The sequence below is a fragment of the Coenobita brevimanus genome, chromosome 18 (genome assembly GCF_032717465.1).
Source record: "Coenobita brevimanus isolate Jiangsu-jjx chromosome 18, ASM3271746v2, whole genome shotgun sequence".
NCBI classification, from domain to species: Eukaryota; Metazoa; Arthropoda; class Malacostraca; order Decapoda; family Coenobitidae; genus Coenobita; species Coenobita brevimanus.
In genome coordinates this window covers 1,720,359-1,747,580 of record NC_136971.1, presented here as the reverse complement: position 1 = coordinate 1,747,580, position 27,222 = coordinate 1,720,359, and the positions used below count along the sequence as shown (strand labels likewise).

Below are 27,222 nucleotides of genomic sequence, written 5' to 3'. Positions count from 1 at the left end.
TGGTGCCAAACAGCTGGAGTCGCGTTACCTCCAGTTCCGGAACCATAGCTGGCCCACTACTCACCAGTCACATCGTTTCCTATTCTTCCTTGTCCTCTTCCTCTTCTTCCTTTACCCTTTTCTTTCATGCTACTTTTCTTTAATATTCCCATCTTTCCTTCTTGTCAACCATATTTTGCTTTCATTTTACTTCTTCCACATACATTGACTCCGTCTTTTTTCCCCTTTGCTCTCATATTATCATGTTTCCAAATCGTCCTCCTTTACCCCTGTAACTCCATTTCCTTTGGTTCGACTTCATTTTACTTTCACTCATATACTTTTTGTTTCCATCCTCCTCCTCCTTCACACTTTCAATCCGTCTTCTGTTTCTTCACCCGACATCTTTTCCTCTGCATCTCCACTTCTTCCTTTTTTACCTCTGCCTCCCCTTCTCCTACTTCAGTTCTACTCTGCTACAGCTATACATATTGCTAATACTACTTCCTCACATTTTTATCCCTCTCCATCAGGTGCCAAATAACTGGAGTCTCACCCCTTTCAGGTATCCCCTCTGGTTGGAGCCACTGCCCACCGCCACCAGCCATCTTCCCCTCGGCGTCTCCCCCCAGAAATGCACCGATACGAAATCCCACGACCTGAACCCGGTTGTGCTCTGGTCATTGGGCCGTCGAGTTAGGACCTGAGACTGAGTACCTGGGGAAGAGACATGCGTCTGATTTAGGTGACGTCGAAAAAGGCATGAGGTGTCTGAGGTGTCTGAGAATGACTTAGTGCAAGAGCTCATTTTAAGAGCTCACTTGCCTGTATATACGTTTTGCTGACGTCTGTGAAACTCGAACATATCGTTGCACCTGTCTGGGTATACCTCTCCCAGTCCACGGTCGTCAACATGGTCAGGGACGACACAGAACCCTAGGCGTTTGCAGGTGCAGACTAGGAGTACAGGAGACCTAAGGCTAATTTGGCTTAGAAGCCCTTTTAATTACATACATACATACATACATTAATAAGCTATTGGCTTATATTACAATGTCACAAATCATAAACGAAATTCGCTGTCACTACATTCTCCACTTATTAAATCTTAATAGGTAAAGAGAAACATACTCTGCTTTGTATTTTCCATTAATTTATGGGAAATAAGAATAAATTATATGAAGTTCAAGGCAAATAAACACATTCTTCCAAGTGTGGATTAATTTTTCAATGAAAAACTTCACTTTTCGATTTTTCTGGTTTGAAACAATCTCTTATTATTGATTAGCGGACCACATGATAAAGGTGTGTTGTTTCAGTCTCATAAACATGTAAATCTGCCGCAGTGTCCGAAGCAAAGCATATGCCCACAGAGTTAATCACAGTTTGAATATTAAATCATTAAATCCACTGACGCCCTTTTTAGTTTATTTTTGCTGTCTTAATAATCTCAGGAGAACCCCTGTTAATGAAAGGGCAACATATTAATCTGGTCTCGTTCGAAGGATCTCCACCATGATGAGGAAAATAGTCTGATAGTTGCAATAATAAGATACAAAACAGGTCATGAGTCTGATGGAGTTAATAAAGCTCTTCCTGAGTGTCAAACCCACCTCCCGGAGACACGATGAAAATTTCGAGAAGGCGTCGCTCTGGATGACTGATGGAGATCGTGGCCACAACATGCTCCACCGCCACCATATCGGGGAATGGCAACTCGCAGGTCACGTTCACCCACTCCAGGGGGCGTAAGGGCCTGGGGAGCGAGGTTTGGTGGGATGAGAGCGGGGGTGTGGGGGGAGGGAGCACAGAGGCCTAGAGGATGAGGGGAGATCAGAGGGAAGTGGTGAGGAAGGAAGAAGTTGCAGTGGGTAGGGGTCATGATGAAGAAACCCCCAGTGCACCATGGTATACAAATAAAGTGCCACAGAAGTAAGTCAAACACCTTAACTAAAAACAAAGTTAACTTATATAGCGCACCTTTGACATGGAACTTTCATCAACCACCACTGACACTTCTCTGCTTAGCTTTTTGTCTTTTTCCACTAAATCCTTTGATAGAAAAAAAAATGATGATGGAGATAGATGGTTGAGACAATACAGAGAGACAGGGATGATAAACGTGAGGGAGAGAAGATTATAACAAGATCTTAAAAAGGAAAGGGATTGGGAAATGGTAGAAATAAGAGAGACGTGGGTGGAAAGGCAAAATGGAGATTAATAAAGTTTGTGATGGATACAGATGGTTGGGATAAAAAAAAAAAAAAAAAGGGCGGTGACGATGAGAGAGAGAGAGAGAGAGAGAGAGAGAGAGAGAGAGAGAGAGAGAGAGAGAGAGAGAGAGAGAGAGAGAGAGAGAAAGGGCAGAAGGCAGACAAAAAACAAAGAGCGGGGGAAATGAAGAGTAAAAATGAAAAAAAACGGGAGTTCAAGAAGAGGAACATGAAGGAGGAAAAAATCGAGTAACATAATGTAATGATGAAAGGCACACACACACACACACACACACACACACACACACACACACACACACACACACACACACACACACACACACACAATTCCCCCTTCCCCTTCTGTCTCACCTGTAACCTTCAAATACCGAAGCATTAACCATCTTCTGCGGCGGCACATTCTTCCACCTCAGTGCAGCCTCTACCAGCTTCCCGGCGTTCACTGCACCGAAACCCTGAAAATTATAATGCCAGGAGTTTTATCTCATTCTTGCCATTACCAGAAGCTTTTATTTAACTTTCTGGTGGAGGGTGAGTTAGATATAGTTTCATTCTTGCTAGTATGAGGCGATTTGATTTGATTTGATTTGATTTGATTTTTTTTGCACCAGTCCCATGGAATATGTTGCTTTTTCAGAATTAATTCTCACTACCGTACCACCAGACCAAATTATTTAGGCTTCTTAACTGCAACGATTCAGATACAGCACTCATTAACTCCTTCAGTATAAGCTGTCTTACCAAACTTTAGCACTGAACCCCCTACAAAATCACATTTTTATCTTAGTCTTGCAACCATCGGACAGTTTTATTTGTTTAGTATTCATTCATTCACTCATTAATTTATTTATTTGTTGATCTATTTATTCTTGTGGAAGAGTTAGATGTGACCTTATTATTATTCCTTCAGCAAGGTATTTCATTACTACTGCCACCAATCAATTTTCTTCAGCCTGAGAGCGGCATTTCATACTAGGGAGAGGGTTATACATAGTTTTCATTAACCCCTTCACTACGCTAGAGCTCTCCTAAGAGAAATAAAATTGCTTAATGATAACCAAAAATAGATTTAAAAGGTCAACTATTCACTAGGGCTTTTTTCTCTTGCTATCACCAGGAGATTTTAGTCACCTTATAGTTGTTAAAGTGGCTTTTTGAACTGGACGGATTATGTCCTCCATTCATTAACCCCTTCAGCACCAATACCTAGAGATGTGTCCAGATTTCTGTTTCATTCTTACTAAAATCAGATGATATTATTCAAATTCGGAACGGGAGGGTTAGACATAATGCCTTCATTAATGCCTTCCGGATGAGAGATCTTTTTTTAACCTGAATAAAATAAATTTGGCTCTTATTTTTTCTTAGAGGGAATAATCTCGCGGGCTTCTCGCCTTTGGTTCCTTCTTCCTTGCGTAAAATTCGTCTGTCGTTAGCTAGCGTACTACGAGGAAATCCTTCATTAATTCTTCTGTTTCATTAAGTTTAGGAAAGAGTTTTCGAACTAGAGAGGTTTAACATAGCTTTCATTTATTCGTCCACTACGAAAAATCTTTCCTAAGATGAATAAAACCTTCAAGAGATGGCAAGAATACAGTGGAAGTGACGTCCTGCAGTTCACAGGCGGCCTCAGTCCTTAATGTATGCAAATGCCAACTCCGGAACTGTCATTTACAATTTGTATTTCCCTCTGCCAATGACTTCCAGTCTTTTAAAGTCAATGTGTTCAAGTATTAAAAAAAAAAAAAAAGAGAGAGAGTCTTGAGTTTGACTCTTTTGTATAATTTTCTAAAAAAAAAAAAAAAAAAAAATGCAGGTTTCCATCCTTTGGTTCTTTATTTTTGTGTAAAATAAAGTCACCTGCAACAGATGGAAGTGTCGGCCCTGAGTATTGGTGGACCAGCCGTCCTCGAGGAGTGCCTGGGGTGTGGGTGCTGAGGTCATCACCACCAGGTGTTGCACGTCACGCCACGTCAGGCGAGGGCTGCACCGCCACACATACGACACAGCGCCATGCCACGGCACCACAGAGGTGGGCACGGCAGGGTGGAGCAGGAGAAAAGTTCAAGAGGTTAGGAGAAAGGTGAAAAAGGCTGTAAATCATATAGTTCAGGATGGACATTACAAGTAAAAACAAATTAAAAATATCAGACTAATTAATGTCGGTTTACTTGTGAAGGGAATGCTGGATGTGATAATGGAAAATGTATTTTATGTTTAAGCATACAAATGAGTGGGACAATTGATCTGTGATAGTAGTTAACTTTGGCAGTTTGCTGTATCTAACCGTGATCTCATTGACTTTGCATTTTAGACTTTGTTCTGCAGTTAAGGGACGATAATGTTTAACTAAGGGAAAGCTCGGCAGGTAAGAGGTTATGGGTCATAAAAACTGACAGCACGAAATGGTGGGAAGTCCTGAGTTTTTGACGATAGTTTCTGAAGCACGTAATGATGATAGAAAACCCGACCTTTCTGTCGTTGCTGACTACATACTGTATGGGGTGTAGAATGATCACATCTATGAACTAAAAGGGCATTCGGAAAACGCTGCCTTCGCCAACGCAAATAAAATTTACGATTTACTGCTGTAATTCCTCTTTCCTACTCTTACGGACTTGCATAATCAATTGATTCTAAGGTCATAGGCAGTCCTGTTACACGGTATCAGAGGGCACATACCTCCGCCTAAGTCAATAAAAACTATTTGTTCCTGCATCCCTATCCTGATCCACCACAAAATTTAATAAACTTCCATGACCCACTGCCCACTTAACTACGAGATCTCGCTGATATATTAAGGCAATACTTTGAGACATCCTGTACCCAGACACGGGTGAATGCATAACCTCCGTCCAGTTTCGTTTGCGTAGCAAGTCACTATGATAAATATATTTTAGCCTTCTGGACAAAAATGTGAAATGTGGCAGTGACAGAGTCTGCCAGTGTTTTCTTGCGTCGTCATTTATACGATGTGTTTGTATTGTGCTGCGGTGTGTTGTGTCGTGGTGTGGTGGTACGTGGTGTGGAGTGGTGTGGTGTGGTGATGTGAGAGTGTAATACAGCTTAGTGGAGTAGTGTACTGTAACTTGTTGAGTAGTGTAGTGCATTTTAGTGTACCAGTGTAGTGGAGTAGAGCGCAGTCGAGTACTGTGGTGTGATGATGTTTAATGTGTGGTGCAATTAGTAACAGTTTTATGTAGTAGTGTAGTGGAGCTCAGTGTAGTAGCGTAGTGGGGTAGTGTAGTAAATGTAGCGGAGTAGTGTGTCGTGGAGTAGTGTGTATTGGGGTATTATATAGTGTAGTGGTGTATTAGTGTGGTGTGCAGTGTAGTAGTGTAGTGGAGTAGTGTGTTGTGTTGTGTGGTGTGACTCACTTGGCCTGCAGTGCTAGGGCCACCACCCCTGCCATGAGGGGGGCCGCTGCTGAGGACCCCTGGAACCCCTGGCTGCAGTGACCGTCCAGCTCCGGCACCACCTGTATACAAGATCAGACATCATCATCATCATCATCATCATCATCATTATCTTCCTGGCCTCTTTTTTCATCTAAGAATGAGGTGAACCAGGGGCCAGAAAGCAAGGAAAGAGAAAAACACGACAGAAGAACTAACAACAGCATGTCCAGCGAAATGAGTCACACACTCATTCAATCTCCATTCAGGCCCTGGGAATCATGACTCCATCTCATAGGCATGACCATCCACACGTAATATTTGGTAGTACTTATTCACACACACACACACACACACACACACACACACACACACACACACACACACACACACACACACACAGAGGCAAATTCATAATCGAGACTGACCACACGCAGCTGCTTCTTGCGACTCCTCTTGAGCTCCCTGGCTGCCTCCAGTGTGTGTGCGCCACCTATGTACACAGCGGCCAGGGTAGAGGCACAGGGCTCCTCGTAGAAGGTGGAGGTGCCGGTGTCGGTGAGGGCGGCCACGGATAGGGTGTAGCGAGAGGAGGCGTACCCATCCAGGTTGCAATTGTCGGAGAGCAGACCACCGTTGCCAGCTGCCCACACATACACCACACCACGACCATCACGACCCTGCACCACCAAAACGACATCCACTGTATGGTCTCTTTATCCTCTCTACTGTATATCACCTTGCATCCACTTTATATCTACTTTATGTCACATTGCATCCACTTTATATTCATTTTATATCAACTTTACATCGCCCTACATCCACGTTACATCCACCTTTCATAACCCCTGTGCGTATTCAATCTGCGCAATGCACACATGTTCCTTTGAAGCCATGTCCACTGCTCTTACTCTTGACTTTCACTCACACCTTACAAGAATCTCATACTCATACGTTAATGTGGACAACAACGCACCTTCCCATCATCTTTCAGCCTTCATGCTTACTCATCTAAGCCTTTCACAATTTCATTTCCACGACTTCCTCTCTCAAATTTTTACACCAAAAACCAACACCGCCGACCCATCTACATCACCGTCTTATGTACTGTACACCACTCACTCCAATAACACTTCTATTCGTTGCAATAAATTTAAAATCCTCGTAGCCTATGGGGAATGGGAGCTCAGCAGCACTCAGAGGCACCCCCCCCTCTCCTCCCTGGTCCGATTTTACACACACACACACACACACACACACACACACACACACACACACACACACACATCACTTTTATATATAAGATATACTGAACAATCATAGGAACATTACGTACCCTTGCCTCACTCTGATATAGTGAATCACTCGAAGTATCCACCGCCTACTCTCACATGCCTCACAGTTCGTGAATGCTGCAGTAGGAGCAAAACGATGAAAGCGAGCCTACTTCTGTAGTGTTGGACCTGTCGAGCCAGCTTGCGGGAGCCCTCCAGCCTGGTGCCGTCGTCAGAGGAACCACTTTGCATCAACTTACACCCGTTTTACATCAGGTTTTCCTTACTCAACATCTTTCACGAATCTCCATGTTTTTTTTTATCCTATTTAGTCTAAGCATACCGCACACATTCCTCTGCAGTCTCACTTCCACCACTCGCACTCCTGACTTTTCGCACTCGCATGCCAAAGTCACACACCGAAACGATTGTTAAAGCGCGGGTACCTTTGTGACTCCGTAGTGCAGGGCCTGTTGAGCCAGCTTGCCGGGTCCCTCTACCCTGATGCCGTCGTCAGGGGGCCCCCAGGAGGCACTGAAAACGTCCACCTCTGTAGCATGGCGAGACAGGGCCGTCGCCTCCTGGATGTCTGTCACCGTACCGTCAACAATCCGCACGCCTGTTGAGGAAGTAACGTCCAATGCCATCATTTAATTGCATATTCTCTCTACATTATCAACGTCCACGACCAGTGCACATGTTTAACATTCCAATGACGTTTATTATATTTATTCTTGTTCATTTCAGCCGATATTATTAAGCTAAGGAGAGACCTACCGTATTGAAGGCATCGGTGAAGGTTATATCTGACTCCTCCAATTCTAAAGGTCTCTCTCACGGGTGGTAAAACCGTCAGAAAGTAGCAGCTATAAAAAAGGGTTACTGCATTGAACGGGTTAACATTCAGTGACATCCAAGTTCAAGTTCCCTCTGCATCAGGATTCTCAAGTTCCCATGATTCATTCTCAGTTGAATAAAATCGTCTGGCGTTAGCTTAAAAAAAAAAAAAGCTTTGTTCCGACTATGTGACAGTAAAAAGCATCGGTATCAGCACTCGGCCTCATATAACACTGTCAGTAATATTGCCATCGGCTGGCGGTAACTGGAATAAAATACTAGCGCTGTCTCGACCCTGAGATGGTTGAAAAGGCCCACAAGCACCACCTGTACACTGTGTTTACCCATCCTCTCCTCTCACATGCACACCGACACTCACATTATATTCAGCAACGTCACTGTATTCGTCAGTTTTGCAGACATCAGTGTCAACAGTTACCTCCCTGACTACAAGTATTACAGTTTCCTGCTTGGAAGTTATGATCAGATCTTATCTTAAAAAAGTCTTTCAAAGGCAGTTTTGAGACGGATAATAAAAAGTTCCCACACACTGGCATAGAGGGAATTAACTTCTTTGTTAAACCTCTCATGAGCGGGATAATTCTTAGTATTCTACTGCATCTAACGGGATACGATTTTTTTTTTTAACACCTGATAGTGAGTCACAGAAACCTGAGAGTTAATACTATCACTAATAATCCTCTCGTGGACAGGGCAGGGTTAATGCAATAGTCTGTTCGATCTAACGCCACACGATTATATTAAGGTTAGTGTCAATATAGGAGAAAGAGTATTAACCTTCTACATTGTGTGTATTTCAAACTTTCGCCGTTTCCGGTGCAGTTCTGGTATTATTCGTATTAGCTCTCTAGCACTTCTTCCTTAGCAATTTATTTTGAACATTACACCAAAGTTTTTCCTTTCATACTGCCTACATCTTTTAAATGCTGACATAGAGTGTATAGATGGCTTACAAGAAGACAGTAACGTATTAGATACAGAAATAAACTGGTAGAGATAATTTGCTAGGAAGTCTCCTTTATCGACGAGAATACTAGCCAGTATCTAGTATGTGACCTTGACGTGATTTGATTCTCACATGGTCCCATATATAGTGATTTATCCCTGGCTAGAAAGGCGTTGACAATTGTCTAGGAGTGACTTTGAACTGAGTGAGACAAGGACTTGCGTCAAAAATATATATCATACAATGTACATGTTCACCTATACATTTGCATGAATTTGCAGTATTTACTATATGAACCACATATACGGCAGTTCCCATCCTAATTCAGGGATGTGTACCAAAACGTCACGATTTTTTTTCTCTGTACAACTGGTACTGTTAACTGTTGAAAATAAGCAAATCAGTTTCACGTGAATCAATTAAAATTAAAGCTTTTTCTTTCTGTAATTTATTGTGGATTTATTACTAAGAAAGGATGTAAAAAAGACGACTTGTAACGAGAAGTTAAGCCTACTGTATCATGCCACTAACAGACGCCGAAGAAAAGTGTCTTGAGATAGAAAGACTAGAATAAATTAAAGAAAAAAGTAATCGAAATAAAGGATGTTACGGACCATGCAGTTCTCGTGCACTAAAGGAGAACAAGACGAAGAGGAATAAGAATAAGGACAGGAATAAGAATAAAACAAAACAGTAGGCCTATGGTAGCATCTTGAATACGACCGACAGTATTTACCTCCAACCCTGGCCTGGTAAGCGACACCCACGCCACAGATTCCATTATTGGCCACGGCAGCCACCACACCGGAGCAGTAGGTGCCGTGCGAGTTGCTGTAAGTCGGGGGGTCCAGGCGGGGGGAAGGGTCGTCTAGGGGCTGACTGTCCCGCACCACGGAGTAGCTCACTTCACTAGCCTGTGGGGGAGAAGGGGTGATAAAGAGGTATGGTGGTGGAAGAGGGGTGATAAGGAGGTATGTGGGTGTAGGAGGGGTCATAAGGAGGTATGGGGGTGGAGGAGGGGGAGAAGGAGAAGAATGGGTCATTAAGACAGACAGTTACTGTTTTCTTTTCTGTCTTTATCTCATTACTCGTCTATGGACGGGTTGGGGAGGAAGGGTGCTCCGGTGTTAGGGAGTGATGAGAAGGAGGAGGATTAGGATTAGGATTAGGATTAATAGTAGCAGTAGTTGTACTTGGAGAAGGAGGAAGAGGAGGAGAAACGAATAAGAAGTAGAAGAAAAGAAGAAGAAGAGAAAGAAGAAGAAGATGATGATGATGATGATGATAATGAAGAAGACGAAGAAGAAGAGGAAGATGATGATGATGATGATGATGATGATGATAATAAAGGAGAAGAAGCAAAAGAAGTAGGAGAAGAAGAAGAAGTACAACAACAACAACAGCAACAAGAGGAGGAGGATGATGATGATGATGGTGAGGAGGTTAGAAGGGATTATTAAGCCAGACAGTCTGTTCTGCAAAGTCTATCTCATTTCACGTACCTGGGGAGGGAGCAAGAAACACACGTGGATACTGTGCACCTGGCTTGTAGAATAAAACAAATATATTAAACATGTACGGGATATGAGCGAAAACATTATTGCTTATAATCTACAGAAACATTACAAGAGTGAGGCAACACAGGAGGCTCTTGAAAACTGATCTCTTGGCTTTCACAAATACAACAAATTACGTGAAAATAATGTAGAGGCTTGCAAAGTTAAAGATAACGTGAAAACAGAAAAACAGGAAATACGTGAAAATAGATGCTTCTGGCTTACGAAATAGCCGAATATTAAAAACGACAAAATGCAGGAAATCCGTGAGAACAGAGTTCCTGACTTACACACCTAAGCGAAACACGAAACATTGACACAGTATACGAAAAGAGCAACACTACTAAGCCTACATCTGGCCGACTGAATACATGAGATAAGCAAAAGCTGGAACCCTGGCTTACAAAATATTACAAAATGCGTGAAAGTAACCTACAGAAAGTAAAACTGAGAAAAAAAAAAAAACGTGCAAACAAATCTTTTCGCTTACAAAATGCAAGAAAGGCTTGAAAAACCTGCTCTTGGCTCACAAACTAAAATGATTTTGGGTTAAAACTAAAGGAATATAATTAAGTGCTCTTGGTTTACATAACCGTAGGAAGTACGTGAAGAAAACATAGTTGACTTATAAAATGCACCAAAAACCAAAGATAAATGTTCATCTATTAAAAATGTTGGAATAAACATAAAAGTAAGCTCTCCTGGAAGAAAAAAAAAACGAAAATGGAGCTTTTGGCACACAAAAATATGGCAAAATACGACCAAATAGCAATCCTGTTTGACAAATGTAGGAAAATACGTGAAATTATAGGATCTACGTGTAAACAGCAATGCTGGTTTACAAAAAAAAAACGCGATGTGCTGTGGGCTTACAAATAATAAGGCAGCAAGATACGCGAATATAGCTTAAGAAATAGAAAGACAATGTAAAAATAATTGCCTGGTTTACAAAATGCAGAAAAAAGGTGAAATGTGTGATAAAGTAAACGAAGAACGTCAAAGTAAATGTTCTGTGCTTACGTAATTCTCGGCAATGTCGGGGTTGGTGGTCTGAATGCCGTCGTCGAGGATGGAGACGACGACGCCCTGGCCCGTCAGCCCTCGACTCCACGCCCAAGACACGTTCAAGTCCCGCCCACCACGACCCAGCTGACCCGTGTTGACCTGGGGAGGAGCGAGTCAAGAGCAGGGGTAAGGGTGGGGTAGGGGGAGGGCAAGGCAAAGGCAGGGAGTAAGGGATATACAGAATTATCCTGGGTGTTACATTAATATTGCCCGGTGAAACGGCGTTGCCTACTTTAATAGTCTTACCTATTTTAATATCCATGACGTTTTAAGGCTTAACTACTTAACATTTGTCTGTTTGTCTACAACCAGAAGCCTTAATCATGAGGGTAGTAGCCACATACCGTCTCCAAGTCACACCTTCCTCTGACGCCAGAGTACCATCCGATCCCTCCTCAATATTCCCTGCCCCCCTCTAATACGCTCTTCTCGTCAGTCTTCCACTCTCCATTTTCTCCCAATAACCAAACTATCTCAGGGTACTTCTCACAGCACTTTTACGACACTGTAATATTGTTCCCTACAATAAAATTACTACCTCATAATATTCTAGCCTGCTCTGATAGTCCTTCCTGCTTTCTACAACATTCCTGCATACTGTTATGTTTCAGTATTCGACAAGAGAAAGTAGTGCAAGAAGTTATTATATTTTTTACAGTATCTTGTGTTATAGATTAAATCTCTCTCTCTCTCTCTCTCTCTCGTACACTTACTAGATACCACTGATCCTTATACAGTGGATCGTTGAATTCCAACACAGACTTCACCAGCTCCTCCAGCCTCTCCTTCATGTCACTGCTATTAACTGCCGAAGATGCAGGTTTTGTGCCATCCTTAATAGTGAGATTATTCAGTTTTGTTATGTCGCTCTGGAAGTTACTTGACTGTATTCCATCCTCGCTTTTACTAGAAACTGGCTCAGGTATGGTTCTAAGAAGACTGGAAGGGAGACTGCCCGATTCTGTTTGTCTGTCACTCTGGAAGCTTCTTGATTCTATACCATCCTCGCTTTCATAGGACGCGGGTTCATTTATGGTTCCTCGAAATTTTATTTCTCCGTTTAGACTAGATTCTTCGCTCAGTGACACTGGTTCACTTCTAGGGTAATATATTCTTTTAGCAACATTATGAACGTTCGGTGAGTGCTGGTGTCTGGCGTATGAAGTCGTGAGTGACTTGAGAAGTGAGGCGTTTGTCTGGTTTTTCAGTTTGGCTGAGCAGAGATAGTTTGACCCCAACGACTGTGAATGAGATCCTTCCTGTACAGTTTCTACCCGTATTCTTGCTTCAGTATTGGGCTGTGAGGAAAATACAGGTAATGTTTTCGTTTTACTGCCATTCAGATAATTTTCTCTTAGCTGATTACCTCTGCTCCATTCTTCTTCACTTGTTGTCTTATCAGAGCGGTGTATTTCTGTCTCTGCCAACATTTTCTCCATCCCAATTTCTTCCTCCCTTGCCCAGTCCTCCATCTCTGTTTCCATCTTTCCTTTCCGTCTCCTGCTTCCCACAATATTGCCTCTTGGTCGGGCCCTTAGTAGGTTGTCTAGAAAGGCCCTGCTGCGCTGAACTTGTGCAGGGATGTAGTGGTAAGCGGAAGGGGCGGGAGAACGTCCGTCTCTCTTGTCCCTCACGAAGGCTTTCTGCTGGTTTACCCATCTGACCTGCAAAAAGGTACGCCAGAGGTATACAGTACAACAAAATACTGGTATATGTTACTAAATTTGATATGCATGAGTGAATAAAATTATCTATATATATTTATCTATCTTTCTTTCTATCTATCTATTTATCTCTCTATACTTAAGTAACAATACAGGACATGAACAGTATGTGTGTTTGCTAGTCTTTACCTCTGTCAATGAATCTGGACGGAGATTATGTGTTCACTTATATCTGTTTGTGTACAAGATCTCTCAAAAAGGTGTCATCAGAATTTAATCAAATCTGGTGGATAGTTGGGCAGCAGGTCAAGGAAGTGTTGATAAGATTCTGAGGTGGATCCGGATCCGGATGCAGAAATAAAACATAAATTTTGCTGGCGTTGGAGGAGGCATGCACTCTCTGAGACTGTGTAACAGGGAAGACTTAGGTTGTTGAATGAACTATGTGAAACCGTAAAAGTATTCGTCTGATTGGCAAGAGGAAGTACAACAATGAATCATAAATCTTATTGGCATTGGCGGAAGTATGTGTTCTTTGAGTGTCATCTAAATTTACTGTAAACGCAAGGGTAGGAATGGGGACTGGAGAGGGTGGGGGGCGGGGGGGAAAAGTTAGTCGCCCCAGTGATTTCCTTTAAATTCCAAAGCAAGTTAGTGATTGATAGGTACTGACACTGATACTGTTTGAAACAATGGCTGGAAGAATATATATATATATATATATATATATATATATATATATATATATATATATATATATATATATATATATATGGCGTCTGGCAATGAATGAATGAATGAATGAATATATATATATATATATATATATATATATATATATATATATATATATATATATATATATATATATATATATATATATATATATATATATATGGCGTATGTATATGATTGATTGAATGAATATATATATATATATATATATATATATATATATATATATCATTTCCTGTGGCACCCTCGGGGATGCATAGGGCCTCGATGAACTCACACCACCACATCCTATCTTGTGCTAACTCCTCAAGATCTCCCCAACACTCATCTCCAGCTTCCCGTCTCATTGTCCTCACCCACGTCTCTTTTGGCCTTCCTCTACCTCTCCTACCAAGTGCCACCCACCCTGGTGTACCTCGTACTATTCCCTGTCTCCTATACACATGTCCTAGCCACTTCCATCGTGAGAACCTAACATATTCATCGAGCGGCTGCACTCCCGTTATTTCTCTAATTCTACTATTTGGTATCCTTTCCCACCACTTAACTCCTAATATTCTTCTAAGTGCTTTGTTTTCAAACACCAAGAATTTATTTTCCATAGTCACTGTGCCGTACCAAGACTCGTGTCCATAAATTAAGATACTCCTAACCATTACCTTATAAAGTTTGATTTTTGTATGCACAGAAAAATTGTTATTATTCCACATATTTTTAAGCATTCCCATTGCCTGATTAGCCTTCTTTAACCTTTCCTCGAATTCAAAGTTCAAAGAACCATCCTTGGCTAAATAAGTACCTAAATATTTAAACCTATCAACTTGCTTTACAACCATACCTCCAATTACACATTCCTGCGCATTTTCCATATTCATATTGATTATTTCAGTTTTTCCACAATTAATAACCAAACCCACCTTGCGACCTTCACTCACCAAACAGTCCAACACTCTCTGCATCTCTTCTGGCCCATCACAAATCAAAACTATATCATCTGCATAATCTAAATCCAAAAGTTTCCTGTTCTCTCCCCAAAGTATACCTGCACCGGTTTCTGTTCCAACGCGTTTCATAATGTAATCAATGACCAATATAAATAGTAAAGGCGATAGAACACCACCCTGAATTACTCCGGACTTGACTTCAAACGAATCACTCAGACAACCATCAACCATCACTTTACAAAATGTGTCCTCATGCATGTTCATAATGACCCTCACAAACTCCTCTGGTATTCCATAATGTCTCATGATCTTCCCCATAGTCTCTCTCGAAACACTATCAAAAGCCTTTTCAAAATCAACAAAACAAAGACTTAACGGTACTCTCATTTCATTAACTTGCTGCATCAAATGCCTAACTATGAAGATCTGATCATTGCAACCACGTTCCTTTCTAAAACCAGCCTGTTCATCCCTCAGAATACCCTCAACCACCGGCTCCAACCTATTTAACAACACTCTACTGAAAACTTTCAAAGCTATCAGTGACAAAGAGATTCCCCTCCAATTACCACATTCACTCAGGTCTCCCTTCTTCGGAACTTTAACAATTACACCATTCTTCCAAACTGATGGTAGTAACCCCGTCACCCATATCTTATTGAATAGCTTGGTCAAGATCATTATTAATCTATCCCCCTCCACTTTAAACATTTCCGGAAATAAACCATCCTCCCCTGGTGCCTTATTATTCTTTAACTGTTTTACTGCTTTCTCCACTTCTGTAAGCCTCAACTCTCCTGTTTCTATATTTAAATCTTCCTGAGCAGACGGTATATCCTCTTCTGGTGGTAGTGGTCTATTAAGAACTGTCTCAAAATGCTCTTTCCATCTATTTTTAATATCTCCATCTTTGGTCAATAAATTTCCTTCCCTGTCTCTAACTGGTATTTCCTTGCGTTTACCTGCATTACCACTCAGTTCTCTAATCTATTCATATGCTATTCTTTGACTCTGTCCATCATTTTTGTTTATTAAGATTTCAGTCTCTGCAACCTTTTCATCCACACATCTTCTTTTATCTCTCCTAGCTAACCTTCTTACTTCTGAATTGAAACTCCAGTACGAAACTCTTGCTAATTCAATCTCTCGTTCATCAACGCATTGCATCTCACTCCTCAATTTAGCCTCACCTCTCTTTTTAATCATATCCCACGTTTCCTCTGATATCCATTTCTTTCTTCTGAATCTATGTCTCCTTCCAATCGTACATTCAGCAGTCTCATGCAAAACTTTGTTCACATCCTCCCACATCTCATCTACACTTCTCTCCCCCTCTTCCAACGTTTCCAACACCAAAAACCTATTTCTGCATTCTAATCTGAATTCCTCCTTTTCTTCTCCTTCCCTTCTAAGCTTAACAATATCGTATCTACCAACACCAGATTTTTCCTTCTTCTGATTTTTAAGTTTAAACCTTATTTTTGCAATGCTGAGTTGATGGTCACTACCAATATCCGCTCCCCGTTTAACATGAACATCTAGCAGAGAACTTCTATGCCTCCTACTGATAGCGGTGTGATCAATCTGATTTTTATATTTTCCACACGGCGACACCCAAGTTGTCTTGTGTATATTGCAATGCTGAAAGAGTGTGCCCCAGATGACTAAGTCATTTGCTAGACAGAAGCTTCCAAACCTCACTCCGTTTTCACTCATCCTACTACCAACTCCCATCTTACCCATACATGCCTCAAATCCCTCATTTGAACAGCCCATTACCGCATTAAAGTCTCCAACGCAGATCAAAACATCATGTCTAGGTACCCTTCCTACTCCTTCTTGCAACTTTTCATAAAATGTGTCTTTCCTTTCATAGAGTGCATCATTAGTTGGTGCATAACACACAAACAGACTGATGTTGCCATGATTTGATTTAAACCGTGCGTATAACAATCGCTCATCTATAGGATCCCACTTACATAAAGCCTTATTTGCCTTACAACCCAGCAACAATCCTACTCCCTGATAATGCATTCCGTCCTGTCGGCCAGATATCAATAAACGTATACCATCCTCCAAATCCAACTTATCGACTCCAGTTAATCTAGTTTCTGTCAGAGCACAAATATCAAGTCCGTAATTTTGAAAAACCTTCACTAACTCATCGATTTTACCGTCATGATTTAGCGTTCTAACATTCCAGTTACCAATTTTAATTGTATTTTTTGCATTAACAAAGGAATTAGATTGTAATTGAGGCAACCGTGAGATTCTTAGCACCCCCTGCCCATTTAAGGGCTGCACGGGACTGGGGGCCATTATTGTTCTCTCAGAGTCCATCAAGGTTTCTTTGGCTAACTTCCTGAACACCTCGCCATTGTGTTGCAGTCGCAGTAGGCAGCTAACTTGCCTGATTGCCCACACCCGAAAGACCCAGCTATGCTGTAGCCAGTCACGTGCCGGCATGCTTCCCAGCCATTTCACTCTCAAGGAGTTCCTCTGCCTGAGAAAGCAACCACCCCCCTGCTCCCGAGGGCTTTTGATCTGTGTAGGCAGAGGGCGATCACTCCCTCACTAGCCATATACAGTGTATATACAGTGTATAGGCTACACTCACCATATATATATTTATTATATATATCTATTAACGCTTGCCATAAAAGACTGAACCTGAGTCTGTTATCTCGCAGCCACATACGAAAAGACATAAAACAAGGCATATCCAACGACTTTCAGTGCAGAAATGTATCTTCAAGCTTATTCTTACTTCCGACGACTTTATTCAACTTGGGCAAGATATCTGCTAATGAAACTTGGGCAGGATATCTGGTACACAAGGCTGTATCTACTGCCATCGTTCTAGTTCTAGTATTTTCCACGAAGCTCTTATACAATCGTCCAGAGAGAGCTAAATAAACAAAAAACATATGCTATACTGAGGAAGAGGCAATCGTAACTATAAAGGGCGCTATTCTTAAGCAGTCCACCCTCAGTCACACGAGAAGCCAAACGTAAAAACAAAGTTTTAGTTACACAAGGCATACACAAAATATATAAAATAGACGAAACACGAAGCGAGCACACACACACACACACACACACACACACACACACACACACACACACACACACACACACACACACACACACACACACCTCCTGTGATATTTGACTTTGGAAGGACGGACCAACAATAGACCGTAATGCATAAACCAATTTATATAGGCCTAGTCTCAACTAACCTATCTATATTTACTCTAACTGAACCCTGCCTAACCTCGTATGACCTAATCCAACCCAAATTAACCCAACCTAATCTAACTTAACCTCATCTAACCCAGTCTTATTGTTTTTAACCTCACAATCTCACGTAACCTCCACATACCTAACCTAACCAATTCTGACGCAGCCTAACCGCATCTAACCCTACCTAATCCTACCCAGTCTCACTTAACCATACCATACCCGACCTAACCCAACCCAGTCAAGCCTAAAATGACCTAATCCAACCGAACCTAACCCAGCCTAACCCAACCAAATAAAACCCAACCCAAAACCTATCAAAACCGAAGTATTCTAAAGCAATTTAACCTAATCCGTCTATATCTAGTCGAACTGAACCCAACCCAACCAAAAATTACCTAATCAGACCAAACCCTGCCCAAAGTGACCTAACCTAACTTTCGATCGGCTATAAATTCGCTAAAAAATTTTGCTGCCTGAAAGTCTACGGATGTCACATTCCAAGTTTCGCCTGTTCTGTGTACACGTACAACTTTGTGTGTGTGTGTGTGTGTGTGTGTGTGTGTGTGTGTGTGTGTGTGTGTGCGTGCGTGCGTGTGCGTGCGTGCGTGCGCGCGCAAGCGCGCGTTTATTTAGGGGTGTGTGAGATGTGCACTGTAAGGAAATATATATATATATATATATATATATATATATATATATATATATATATATATATATATATATATATATATATATATATATATATATATATATATCCCATTGGATCCCAGGGGTGCTGGGCGAGGCAGGGCGCTGCGTGGGTGCTAAGCGTACCGTCCCCTGCCTATCAGCTCATAGTCGCGAAGCTCATAGGTCCCTACCCGGGGGTTCCCTACTATACAAAGACTTTAAAAACCCCGGTTCTGTCCAGTATTCCGGACACCGGACTCCAATGGGTTAAATACTTCTCGTCATTAACCACCGCAATTACTATTCTATTTCATATAACAGAATTCCTTTGGAGTGTCCTCCAGACAGTTTTATAACTGTGATATGTGTGTAATTAAAAGGACTTAATTATTAACAAAGCCTAAATGCCATATAATTTAATGACTGCGGTGGTCATTTTTTAGTGAAAGAGCAGTTGTTTTGTTTTTGCTCGTGATTATAAAATGCATGTCTCAGGTGGAGTTTGAATTATAGTGACAACTGCTTGGTTATAAAAGATAGCAGGTAATTTTTTACTTTGGTATCAATGGCCATTTCTTTATTAAAAAAAAAATATTATTGCAACTCAGTTTTATATGAATACTAGCGGAGATGCCTAGCGCCGGGCATCCTCGCGATGAGGGCCTTTGGCATCCTGGAATCTCAGCCAAAATTTCAAAGTTACCGGATTTCAATGATTTATTGCTAAAAACCTATTTCCCCATGATGCCAGGAGTGAAAAAAAATATCAGCTTGATATCTCCAATGGTGCCCGAGATATGAGCGTCCGTCATCTATATATATATACTGTTTATGTCCCGTTTACAGTTTGTCTCGTAATTATTCTGATGTTCCTTAAAAAAAATCAATAGTACAAGCGACTTCTCCTATTCTTATAACTCTAGACTACCATGTTAAGATTTGGAGGAAGCATTAGTAGTGATGAGGTTAGAGGCAGTCTTCATTAACTCCTTCACAGCCTGATTTTTATTTCCCCCTAAGCTGAATATAATAATCCAACTATACAAGAAAATAATACAAAACACGCGATCGGATCGAAGGAGTCTATAGCACGGGCGAGACTAACCCCAGGTTCTTGAGCCAGCAAGCGGACCAAATGAGAGGCAGTAGACCGTTTCTGCCTCCCACCTCCTCTTCCTCTTTTTCTGCTGCTGCTGCTGTCTAGAGGCTTATGGAGGTGGTATATGGGAGGGTCTGTGAAAACCTGTTGAGGAAATGATACACACTGTACAGTCTGAAACAAAAAATCGACTAATATTTCACTTCCTCTACTTCTCAGTGTAAAGACCTGTTGAGATGATAGGTACTGGACAGTCGGGGAAAAATACCGCTTTGCTGGTAAATATTCTAATGCTGCATAGGCAAAGTATGCTTCTTTAACCTGTGATGTGATGCTTTAGAGCTATAAGTGACGGACATCCCTTAACTGTGGAGTAGATTCAGTAGAGTCAAAGGCAAACCTGTCCCTGAATGTAAAGTAAACATACTGTATTCTGAAGGACACAGAAGGAAGTATTTAAAGAAGATGGATACCCATAACATAAGGAAGAAAAACAGTAGGAATGAGGGACAGACTGCGGTAATACTTGTACATCAGTCTCTTGAATGATGTGGGTATGGGATGCTTTCACGGGAAGATACTTGTATATGGAACCGGGAACTTTTGTAGCAGCGTAATGATAAAGTGAAAATGTGTGTTGAACGTCGGAGTAAGAGTTGGGGTTATCAGCCATGATAAGTAACACATTAATTGGCTTAATCAGTGTTAATGGTAACGACGGCTATTATCAAACCTTACACTTTCAATCCCACCAAATCACACTCAGCAAGCGTTATCATCCAGTAAAAATATCACGTCACACTACAACAGGCTGTTAACACTCCCAGCCCCCCATACTTGCTTTCAGCTGAATAAAATCTTCCTGCGTTAGTTGTAATAGAATACTAGAGTTGTTCCAAGCACTGAAGGGTTAATGGTGACAATCAGCACTCTCAGATTCCCACAACTCATCCTCAGCTGACTAAAATCGTCTAGAGTTAGCTGGGACAGAATATTTAAATAATTTGTCTCGACTCTGGGTAGATGACAGAATTACACTTACAATTAAACTGTACTATCAAACAGCAGAACCACGCTGTATACTACCATATATTATCAATGTGCACCGTCGTATTACATTAAGCTGCACTATTTCACTTCACTGTCAAACCACACAACTGCATTACACCACACTATCACACCACTCCATCCCACCACAATATAACATCGCACATCACACCATCATTCCACTACTCTTCTCTCGAGCAAGCCCTTAAACCTCTCCCATTTTATTTCTACATGTGGCATCTTGACATTACCGTTTATGATATTATGCAATGTATGTCGATGACATAATGATGTGAAGAACATGCAACTGAACATTTAACCTTTCAAGGCGTTGGAAATCTCGTATATTATTTTCTTGTCGCCGGCAGACAGATTTTACACAGGTTAGGAATAGTTTCTTACATTCTGAAGATTAAAAACTGTCCATGAGAGTCCTTTCAAAACGAAAGGAATCTTTACCAGTTTTGTATTTGGTGCCAAAGAAGGATTTTATACAGTTCAAGTGTGACTTTTTGTATTCTAAGCTAAAAAGCTAAAATGCACTATGCAAAATAATTCGGTAAGGAATAGGTGGTATGAAGCTTGGTAATGCCACGTGAACTCGAGACCTTGTTCTGACCTGGCGTACGTAGTGAAGGTTGTACTTGGCGGCGAGGTGTTTGGCCTGTTCCTCGTCCCCGACCAACTCCAAGGCCAGGTGGTTGCTTAGCCCGCCACCCACACCATTACGCCACTCACCCCTCTGTGCGTCATGTATGTAAATTGTGTTAGGCTATCATTATCTGCATTATCTTAAAACATCATCATTTATCTGTAATATATTAATAATAAACTAATGGCGTCATCTTTAGTACCGTAAATACCTTTCATTCCTTTGCTCTCATTTTTATTTTCACCATCATTATCTTTAATATTTTCATCATCATCAATCGCATCACCATCATCAGTTATAATCATCTTGAACATCTTCATCACCATCATTATCAGCATTCTCAAAGGACATACTTTTCTATTTATGTTTTGTACCTCATGATTTTATTCACCTCAGGTGAAACTTTTTGCCTTGGAATGGTTGATGAAGGCTGTATGTAACTCTCCCCCCTCCCCCCGCAAAAAAAAAGAAAAACTGAGCTGAACAAAAAAAAATCTACGGACAGCAATTATATAAGACAAAATATTTCCTCAGTCTAAAGTGGTTAAAATTACGTTCTTTCTATGATCATTAGGTATTTTTATCATTGTGAGAGTTGGAGTACAGTAGTTTTCAATGAACTTTTGAGCTGGTGATCACTCACTGAGATTAAATAATCAGAGTAGAAATATACATCATTATCATTAATACCACCACCGCCACCACCACCACCACCACCACCATCACCACCACCATCGTATCCTCGTTTTCCCTTCACATGGAATAGGGAGGATGTAGAAACTATGAAAATAAATAGTAAAGTAGAAGATATCAGCAACGTGGTCAGTCACCTAGATCTGCTGCACGTATATTTATGCTGTGCCATGCAATAAATAAACAGGAATATAAATGAATTAGTGTATTATTATTATTATTATTTTTTTTTTTTGGTCATAGTGACCAGACTTTAATACTAAAAAGACAACAACAAAAAATCTCTTCATTAGGCTATTTTCGGTTTCTTTTCATTTGACTCGTCTGGCGGTGGCGATAATGAGGTAAGAAAGATATCACCGTAGTGAAGATAGCAAAGTACCTGAAGGATATCTGGATCAATGTATGGGTCTTTGCGGGCACTGTGGGCGAGGGTAAGAGTCAGGGAGCCCATCAACACCCACACCCACACCCACACCCACGTCATCACCCACCGTGCCACTATCATGTTTTCCACCTGTTCATGTCCATGCTCCTCGTCTCTCTGTAAAATACATGTGTCTGATTAATGAATTTAGCTCTGTTTCTGCACATGTATCAAGTTCTTTTGTTTAACCTGCAAAGACATAAGGTGTAAAAGAACGACGTGTGGTTACTTCCTTCTTGTTATTTTATTTTGTTTTTTGCTTGGAGAAAGTTCTGAGTTAAAACATAGCTGGTGCCAACAACAATCAACCTACAACGCCAGTCTATCCCATCACCGATCACCCATCTTCCTCCCGCCCAGTCATACACACACACACCTTTATAGGCCTACGAGGCAGGGGGTCAAGGGAGTGATGGCAGTCCCCTGAGGACTATGAAAATGTGTCATTTTCGGGTCAGAGCCTTCTAATGGTGAACTGATACCTGTAAAAGGAAATATGGTTAAAGCTATTCAGATTCTCGCAATATGAAGAAAGTATTCTCGATAATGTATGAGGGTAAACTATTATAACGTTTCGGTTTGTTCTGATATTACTCGTCATCAATTTTCGTGTGAATACTGAACAGGTCTGAACATGAGAGGATAAGGTCCTACACATTATATATAATTATATATCATAATTATAGATAAAGCTCATCTTCCAGTCTGCCAGGCTGTTACTAATGTTTTGCAGAGGCGGCTCGGCATTATATGCCTTCCCTGCATCGTTTATTTCTTACTCTGACTGCCACACCCATGCCCACATCAGCAGACTGAGCCGCATCCGCATGACACAAGGCACTGACAGTTGAGCTTCTAGTGGAGTGTTATTTACGGATCATCTGGAGTTAGCAGGAAGGAAATAGTTACGATTTTCCTCGTCGTGGGAGGGTTGGCGGAGACTTCAACGCTACGGTGTCGGTAGGCCACTCCTAAGCCAAATAAAATCGTCTGGCTGTAGCGAGCAATTTCAACTACTGTACTTCATGCTTGCTACCGCCAGATGATATAATTAAGCTTGGGAGTGGTCTCTCGTTATGACAGAATTGATAACATTCTCCACAAACTCTCAGATGATGACCTATATCCAAATAATTTCATTCTTCCTATCGCCACACGATTATTTTTTTTTTACATTTGGGAGTGGCTTCTTGCTGCCATTAACCCCTTCACTATGACGTAATTTATTAAACGTTTACTTTAGCTGCTTCCTGACGATTTGCGTTACCCGTTGGGGGCATCACCCTCAGTGTAAGGGTTAAAGTCTTCATGCACACTGTTACCAAATATTTCTCTCCGTAAGCTAAATAAAATCCCCTGAAGGCAGCGAGAATAAAGAAGGAATCACGGGATGGAAGAGAAAGAATGACAGAGGGACGAAACTGAGATCTTGATATCCTCTTCCGTGTTATTTAAATAATTCTGATATCAATAGGCTCAGCATAAACAACAGCTCTCTCTCTCTCTCTCTCGCTCGCTCTCTCTCTCTCTCCAGACTCCTTAATCCCGTAAGACATCTGGAATAGAGTGAGCCGTTATTTAAACCAGAGTGTAGTGATATTGAAACGATTTAAATAACGTATTAATCAACCGTATCCAAAAATAAATAGCTACGGAGGAGGTGCTAGGGGTCCCTCTTAACTAAGTAGAATACAGGTTACGGACACTCATTAGCACCTTGGAGCGTGAAACTGACTCCTTTGGTACCAATCGCCTTTGCAAATTAGGATGCGTCGCTGGTACGACCGAGTTTGCAACTTGTGAATACTAGCTGAGACTGACCCAGCATACTGTATATCAATTGCCAACATAACACATGATAATGACCCGTATATACCGCTCCAATACAAACGCACGTGGCAGTATTGTATGTGTTCCAGGGACTGCTCAGTCGACAAGTTCGGGCATTTTCGTGGCATCTGGGACAGGAAATAAATAAATGCAGTGCTGTGGATACTGATAATACTGACTGAACCGTCTCCAAAATACATGAGATATCGTCCGACGGAGTAAAGCGGAGCGTTTATTAGGGCCGCCCTTTACGTGAAAACAAACGAGCCGCGTTTCCCTGAGGTTGGTCCTGCTCATGGGGTGATATCTGAAAGGGTCGACCCAGGATGGAGAGACCAAGTGGACAATCACGGAACTTATGGTTGGAGCAAGTTGATCGTTCCTCTCGGAGATACTTAGTGAGGAAGAGTCGTTACCTGGAGGCTTGCAAGGAGGGAGCCTCTTGTGGGTAGAGTCAGAAGGTGACTAAGGTCACGTGCTCCGCGGCGTTCGTCCTAGAAAACTGAAGAGGAATATGCCTTCAATTAGGTGACGTGCTTTTCATGTTCTAACTACACATAAATGATTCTATTCAGCTCAGAAGAGAATTTGCTATCTAGAACAGTTGGATGAAGTACAGCCTTCAGTAATTCAGTAATGTGTGTGTGTGTGTGTGTGTGTGTGTGTGTGTGTGTGTGTGTGTGTGTGTGTGTGTGTGTGTGTGTGTGCGTGTGTGTGTGTCCAGGGGTGACGACCCACGTAACCACAGGGGAAGGCCAGACAATGGTGGCCTCCTTGTCGGTTTAGTAGGGAGTCGTAATTATAAAGGCTCATAACCCATTTTCAAGATAAGCAAATCTCCACAGCAGATAATTATTACCAAGAATGAAATTGTTTTCTCATGTTCTTCACCATATCATTCACTCCAGGCAGGTTGTGAGGTGTTGGTGGCTGTATGAGAGAAGAGAAAAGCCTATACGAGTACATGCACAACTTATAAATACGACCCCAGTGCTGTGAATTTCCCCCGATTTTGCGACGTCGCTGGAGGGCGCCAGGAAGCGTGATGATGTGGACGTGGATTCGACGGATCCGGCTTCGCCAATAAACTTGAAATGAACTCCGTCTTGTAAACGAGTCAGCCGGCGATGCATTGGTTAACATATCCAGCTAGCAACTAGAATAACCCGAATATGATTTTTCGAGTTCGTTAGACTAGTTCACTCAGTGTGCTTCCCTCTTCTCCCTGTTCACTCAGCAGTATGAGTACCTGGATGTAACACTGTCCGTTGCCTGTAGTGTTGTAGGGGAAGATTGAGACTAAGCAAAAATTGATGTAATTGATGCTTAATAATCGTCGACCTTCTTCCCTCTCGTAACTGATTTATTTTTTTTTTTAAGGAAGCATAAGGGGAGTACGGCATCTCCTGCATGTCTCCTGTCCTTCCTGAAAAAATAATTCCAATTGCGACAGGGAATTGATCGTAAGTCTGGTCGCAAATCAGAGCGGAGGATGTGCCAGTAATGCCGACACACATTATAAGGGCAACAGCTGCCACAACGGTAGTCTACACTCACGGCAAAAACCCACAGACATGAACACTCTCGGCGTTCACCAGTTTTCACCGGTGTTCAGTCCGTTATATTCAGCACTTAAAAACAAAAGAAGAAAAGAGAGAGAGAGAAAAAAAACACTGTACAATAAACAGGTGTGTCGTCTTTCAGCGACAAATATTCATGAACTTGATATTTTTTCCTCCAGTTCTGTTATTCTACCTGAAGTAACATTACACTATCAGACCTGGTAACACATTCAAGCTGCACAAGTGACTTTCAAATGAGCGTTTATCTCTTTAACCCCTTCACTGTGATTACGTCTCTTACACTATTTCTAACACCGCTAGACGATATCATTCAGCTCAGGAAGGCTTTCCGAACTGAAGATGTTAAATACAAACTTAATCAAGCAGTTTATTATTAGAATTTGGCAAAATAATTGAGAAGGTCGTCTGGTTGTAGTTTTATCATAATGAAAATGACAGAGCCTAGAGCAGCAGCTTCGTTTCATCATGTCTTTATTTATCATAATTAGGAAAAGGTTCTCTTGCAGTATATTGACATCAACCCTCCTAACTTCTCAACCGAAAGCTTTTTTTTTTATTCTTTTTTCCCTAAATTCTCGTTCTTACGAGACTTTTTTTTATATTCAGCTTAGGAATGGCATCAAGTAGTGAAGTCGTTAATGAAGACAATCTCTTATGCCTCCAGTCTCAAAAGTTATTCTTTGATGAATAAAAACATCTCGAGATTATAAAAGCATATCAATAAACCACGTCATTTGTTTCATGAGTTAAATCCTGGAATGTGAGACACAGTGAGTAGGTCATATGAACAGCACCGAAACTGGGCAGCTCTTACGGGACATAAGGACTACTTTGGCTGATGGTGGTGGTGAGGTAAAGTCAGGGACAACAGAGTGGGTCGTATTCTAAACAGTACAAAAGGTCTCCTAGCACCTTCTCCTTAGTTAATCTCTTGACACATTACATCTGAATATCGCTCCCTTTGCTATTACTGATGCAAATTATCCCTAAGTCAGTAGGATATGAATACTGTACAAGAAAATATTTAGTATTAGAACAGCCACACTGTTTATTGCCGGAGTTTTCGAGGTTCTTGGCCAAAAAGGGCCCCAAAAGACCCTAGAGCCACTTTAAAATCTGCTTTTATGTTAATAAAGAATTATAAAATATTTATTTAAATATTTAACTTAAAAATCTTTGTGAAAACGACTCAAGTCCTTGAGAATCATTCGAAGGGGTCCTAGGAAGTCACGTGTAACTGTTCGGGAGACTTTACAAGGGCTGCAAAGGGCTCATTTCAAGACGGGCCTTCAGTTAGCCAGTGGTTGGCTCTACTAGGCCGGTCCC

At 41.4% G+C, this 27,222-nt stretch overlaps 1 protein-coding gene across 1 annotated transcript; it reads right to left on the bottom strand.

Moving 5' to 3' along the window:
- Positions 1 to 508: 508 nt before the first annotated feature.
- Positions 509 to 23,280, bottom strand: LOC145391346 (neuroendocrine convertase 2-like). The gene is made up of 14 exons (XM_080265945.1): positions 23,263 to 23,280; positions 22,439 to 22,600; positions 21,331 to 21,453; positions 19,671 to 19,808; positions 12,021 to 12,971; positions 11,263 to 11,406; positions 9,423 to 9,600; positions 7,329 to 7,501; positions 6,037 to 6,288; positions 5,591 to 5,691; positions 4,074 to 4,197; positions 2,565 to 2,668; positions 1,593 to 1,735; positions 509 to 696 (listed from the first exon to the last, which is right to left on the bottom strand). The coding sequence occupies exons 1-14, from the start codon at positions 23,278 to 23,280 to the stop codon at positions 509 to 511; spliced, it is 2,799 nt and encodes a 932-aa protein (XP_080122071.1).
- Between the last annotated feature and the right edge of the window lie 3,942 nt (positions 23,281 to 27,222).

Coding starts and splice junctions, on each gene's coding strand:
- LOC145391346 (XM_080265945.1), bottom strand. Junction 19,809..21,330: donor ACCTTCACTACGTACGCCAG/GTCAGAACAAGG, acceptor TTTCCTCAACAG/GTTTTCACAGACCCTCCCAT. Junction 5,692..6,036: donor GCAAGAAGCAGCTGCGTGTG/GTCAGTCTCGAT, acceptor TCTTGTATACAG/GTGGTGCCGGAGCTGGACGG.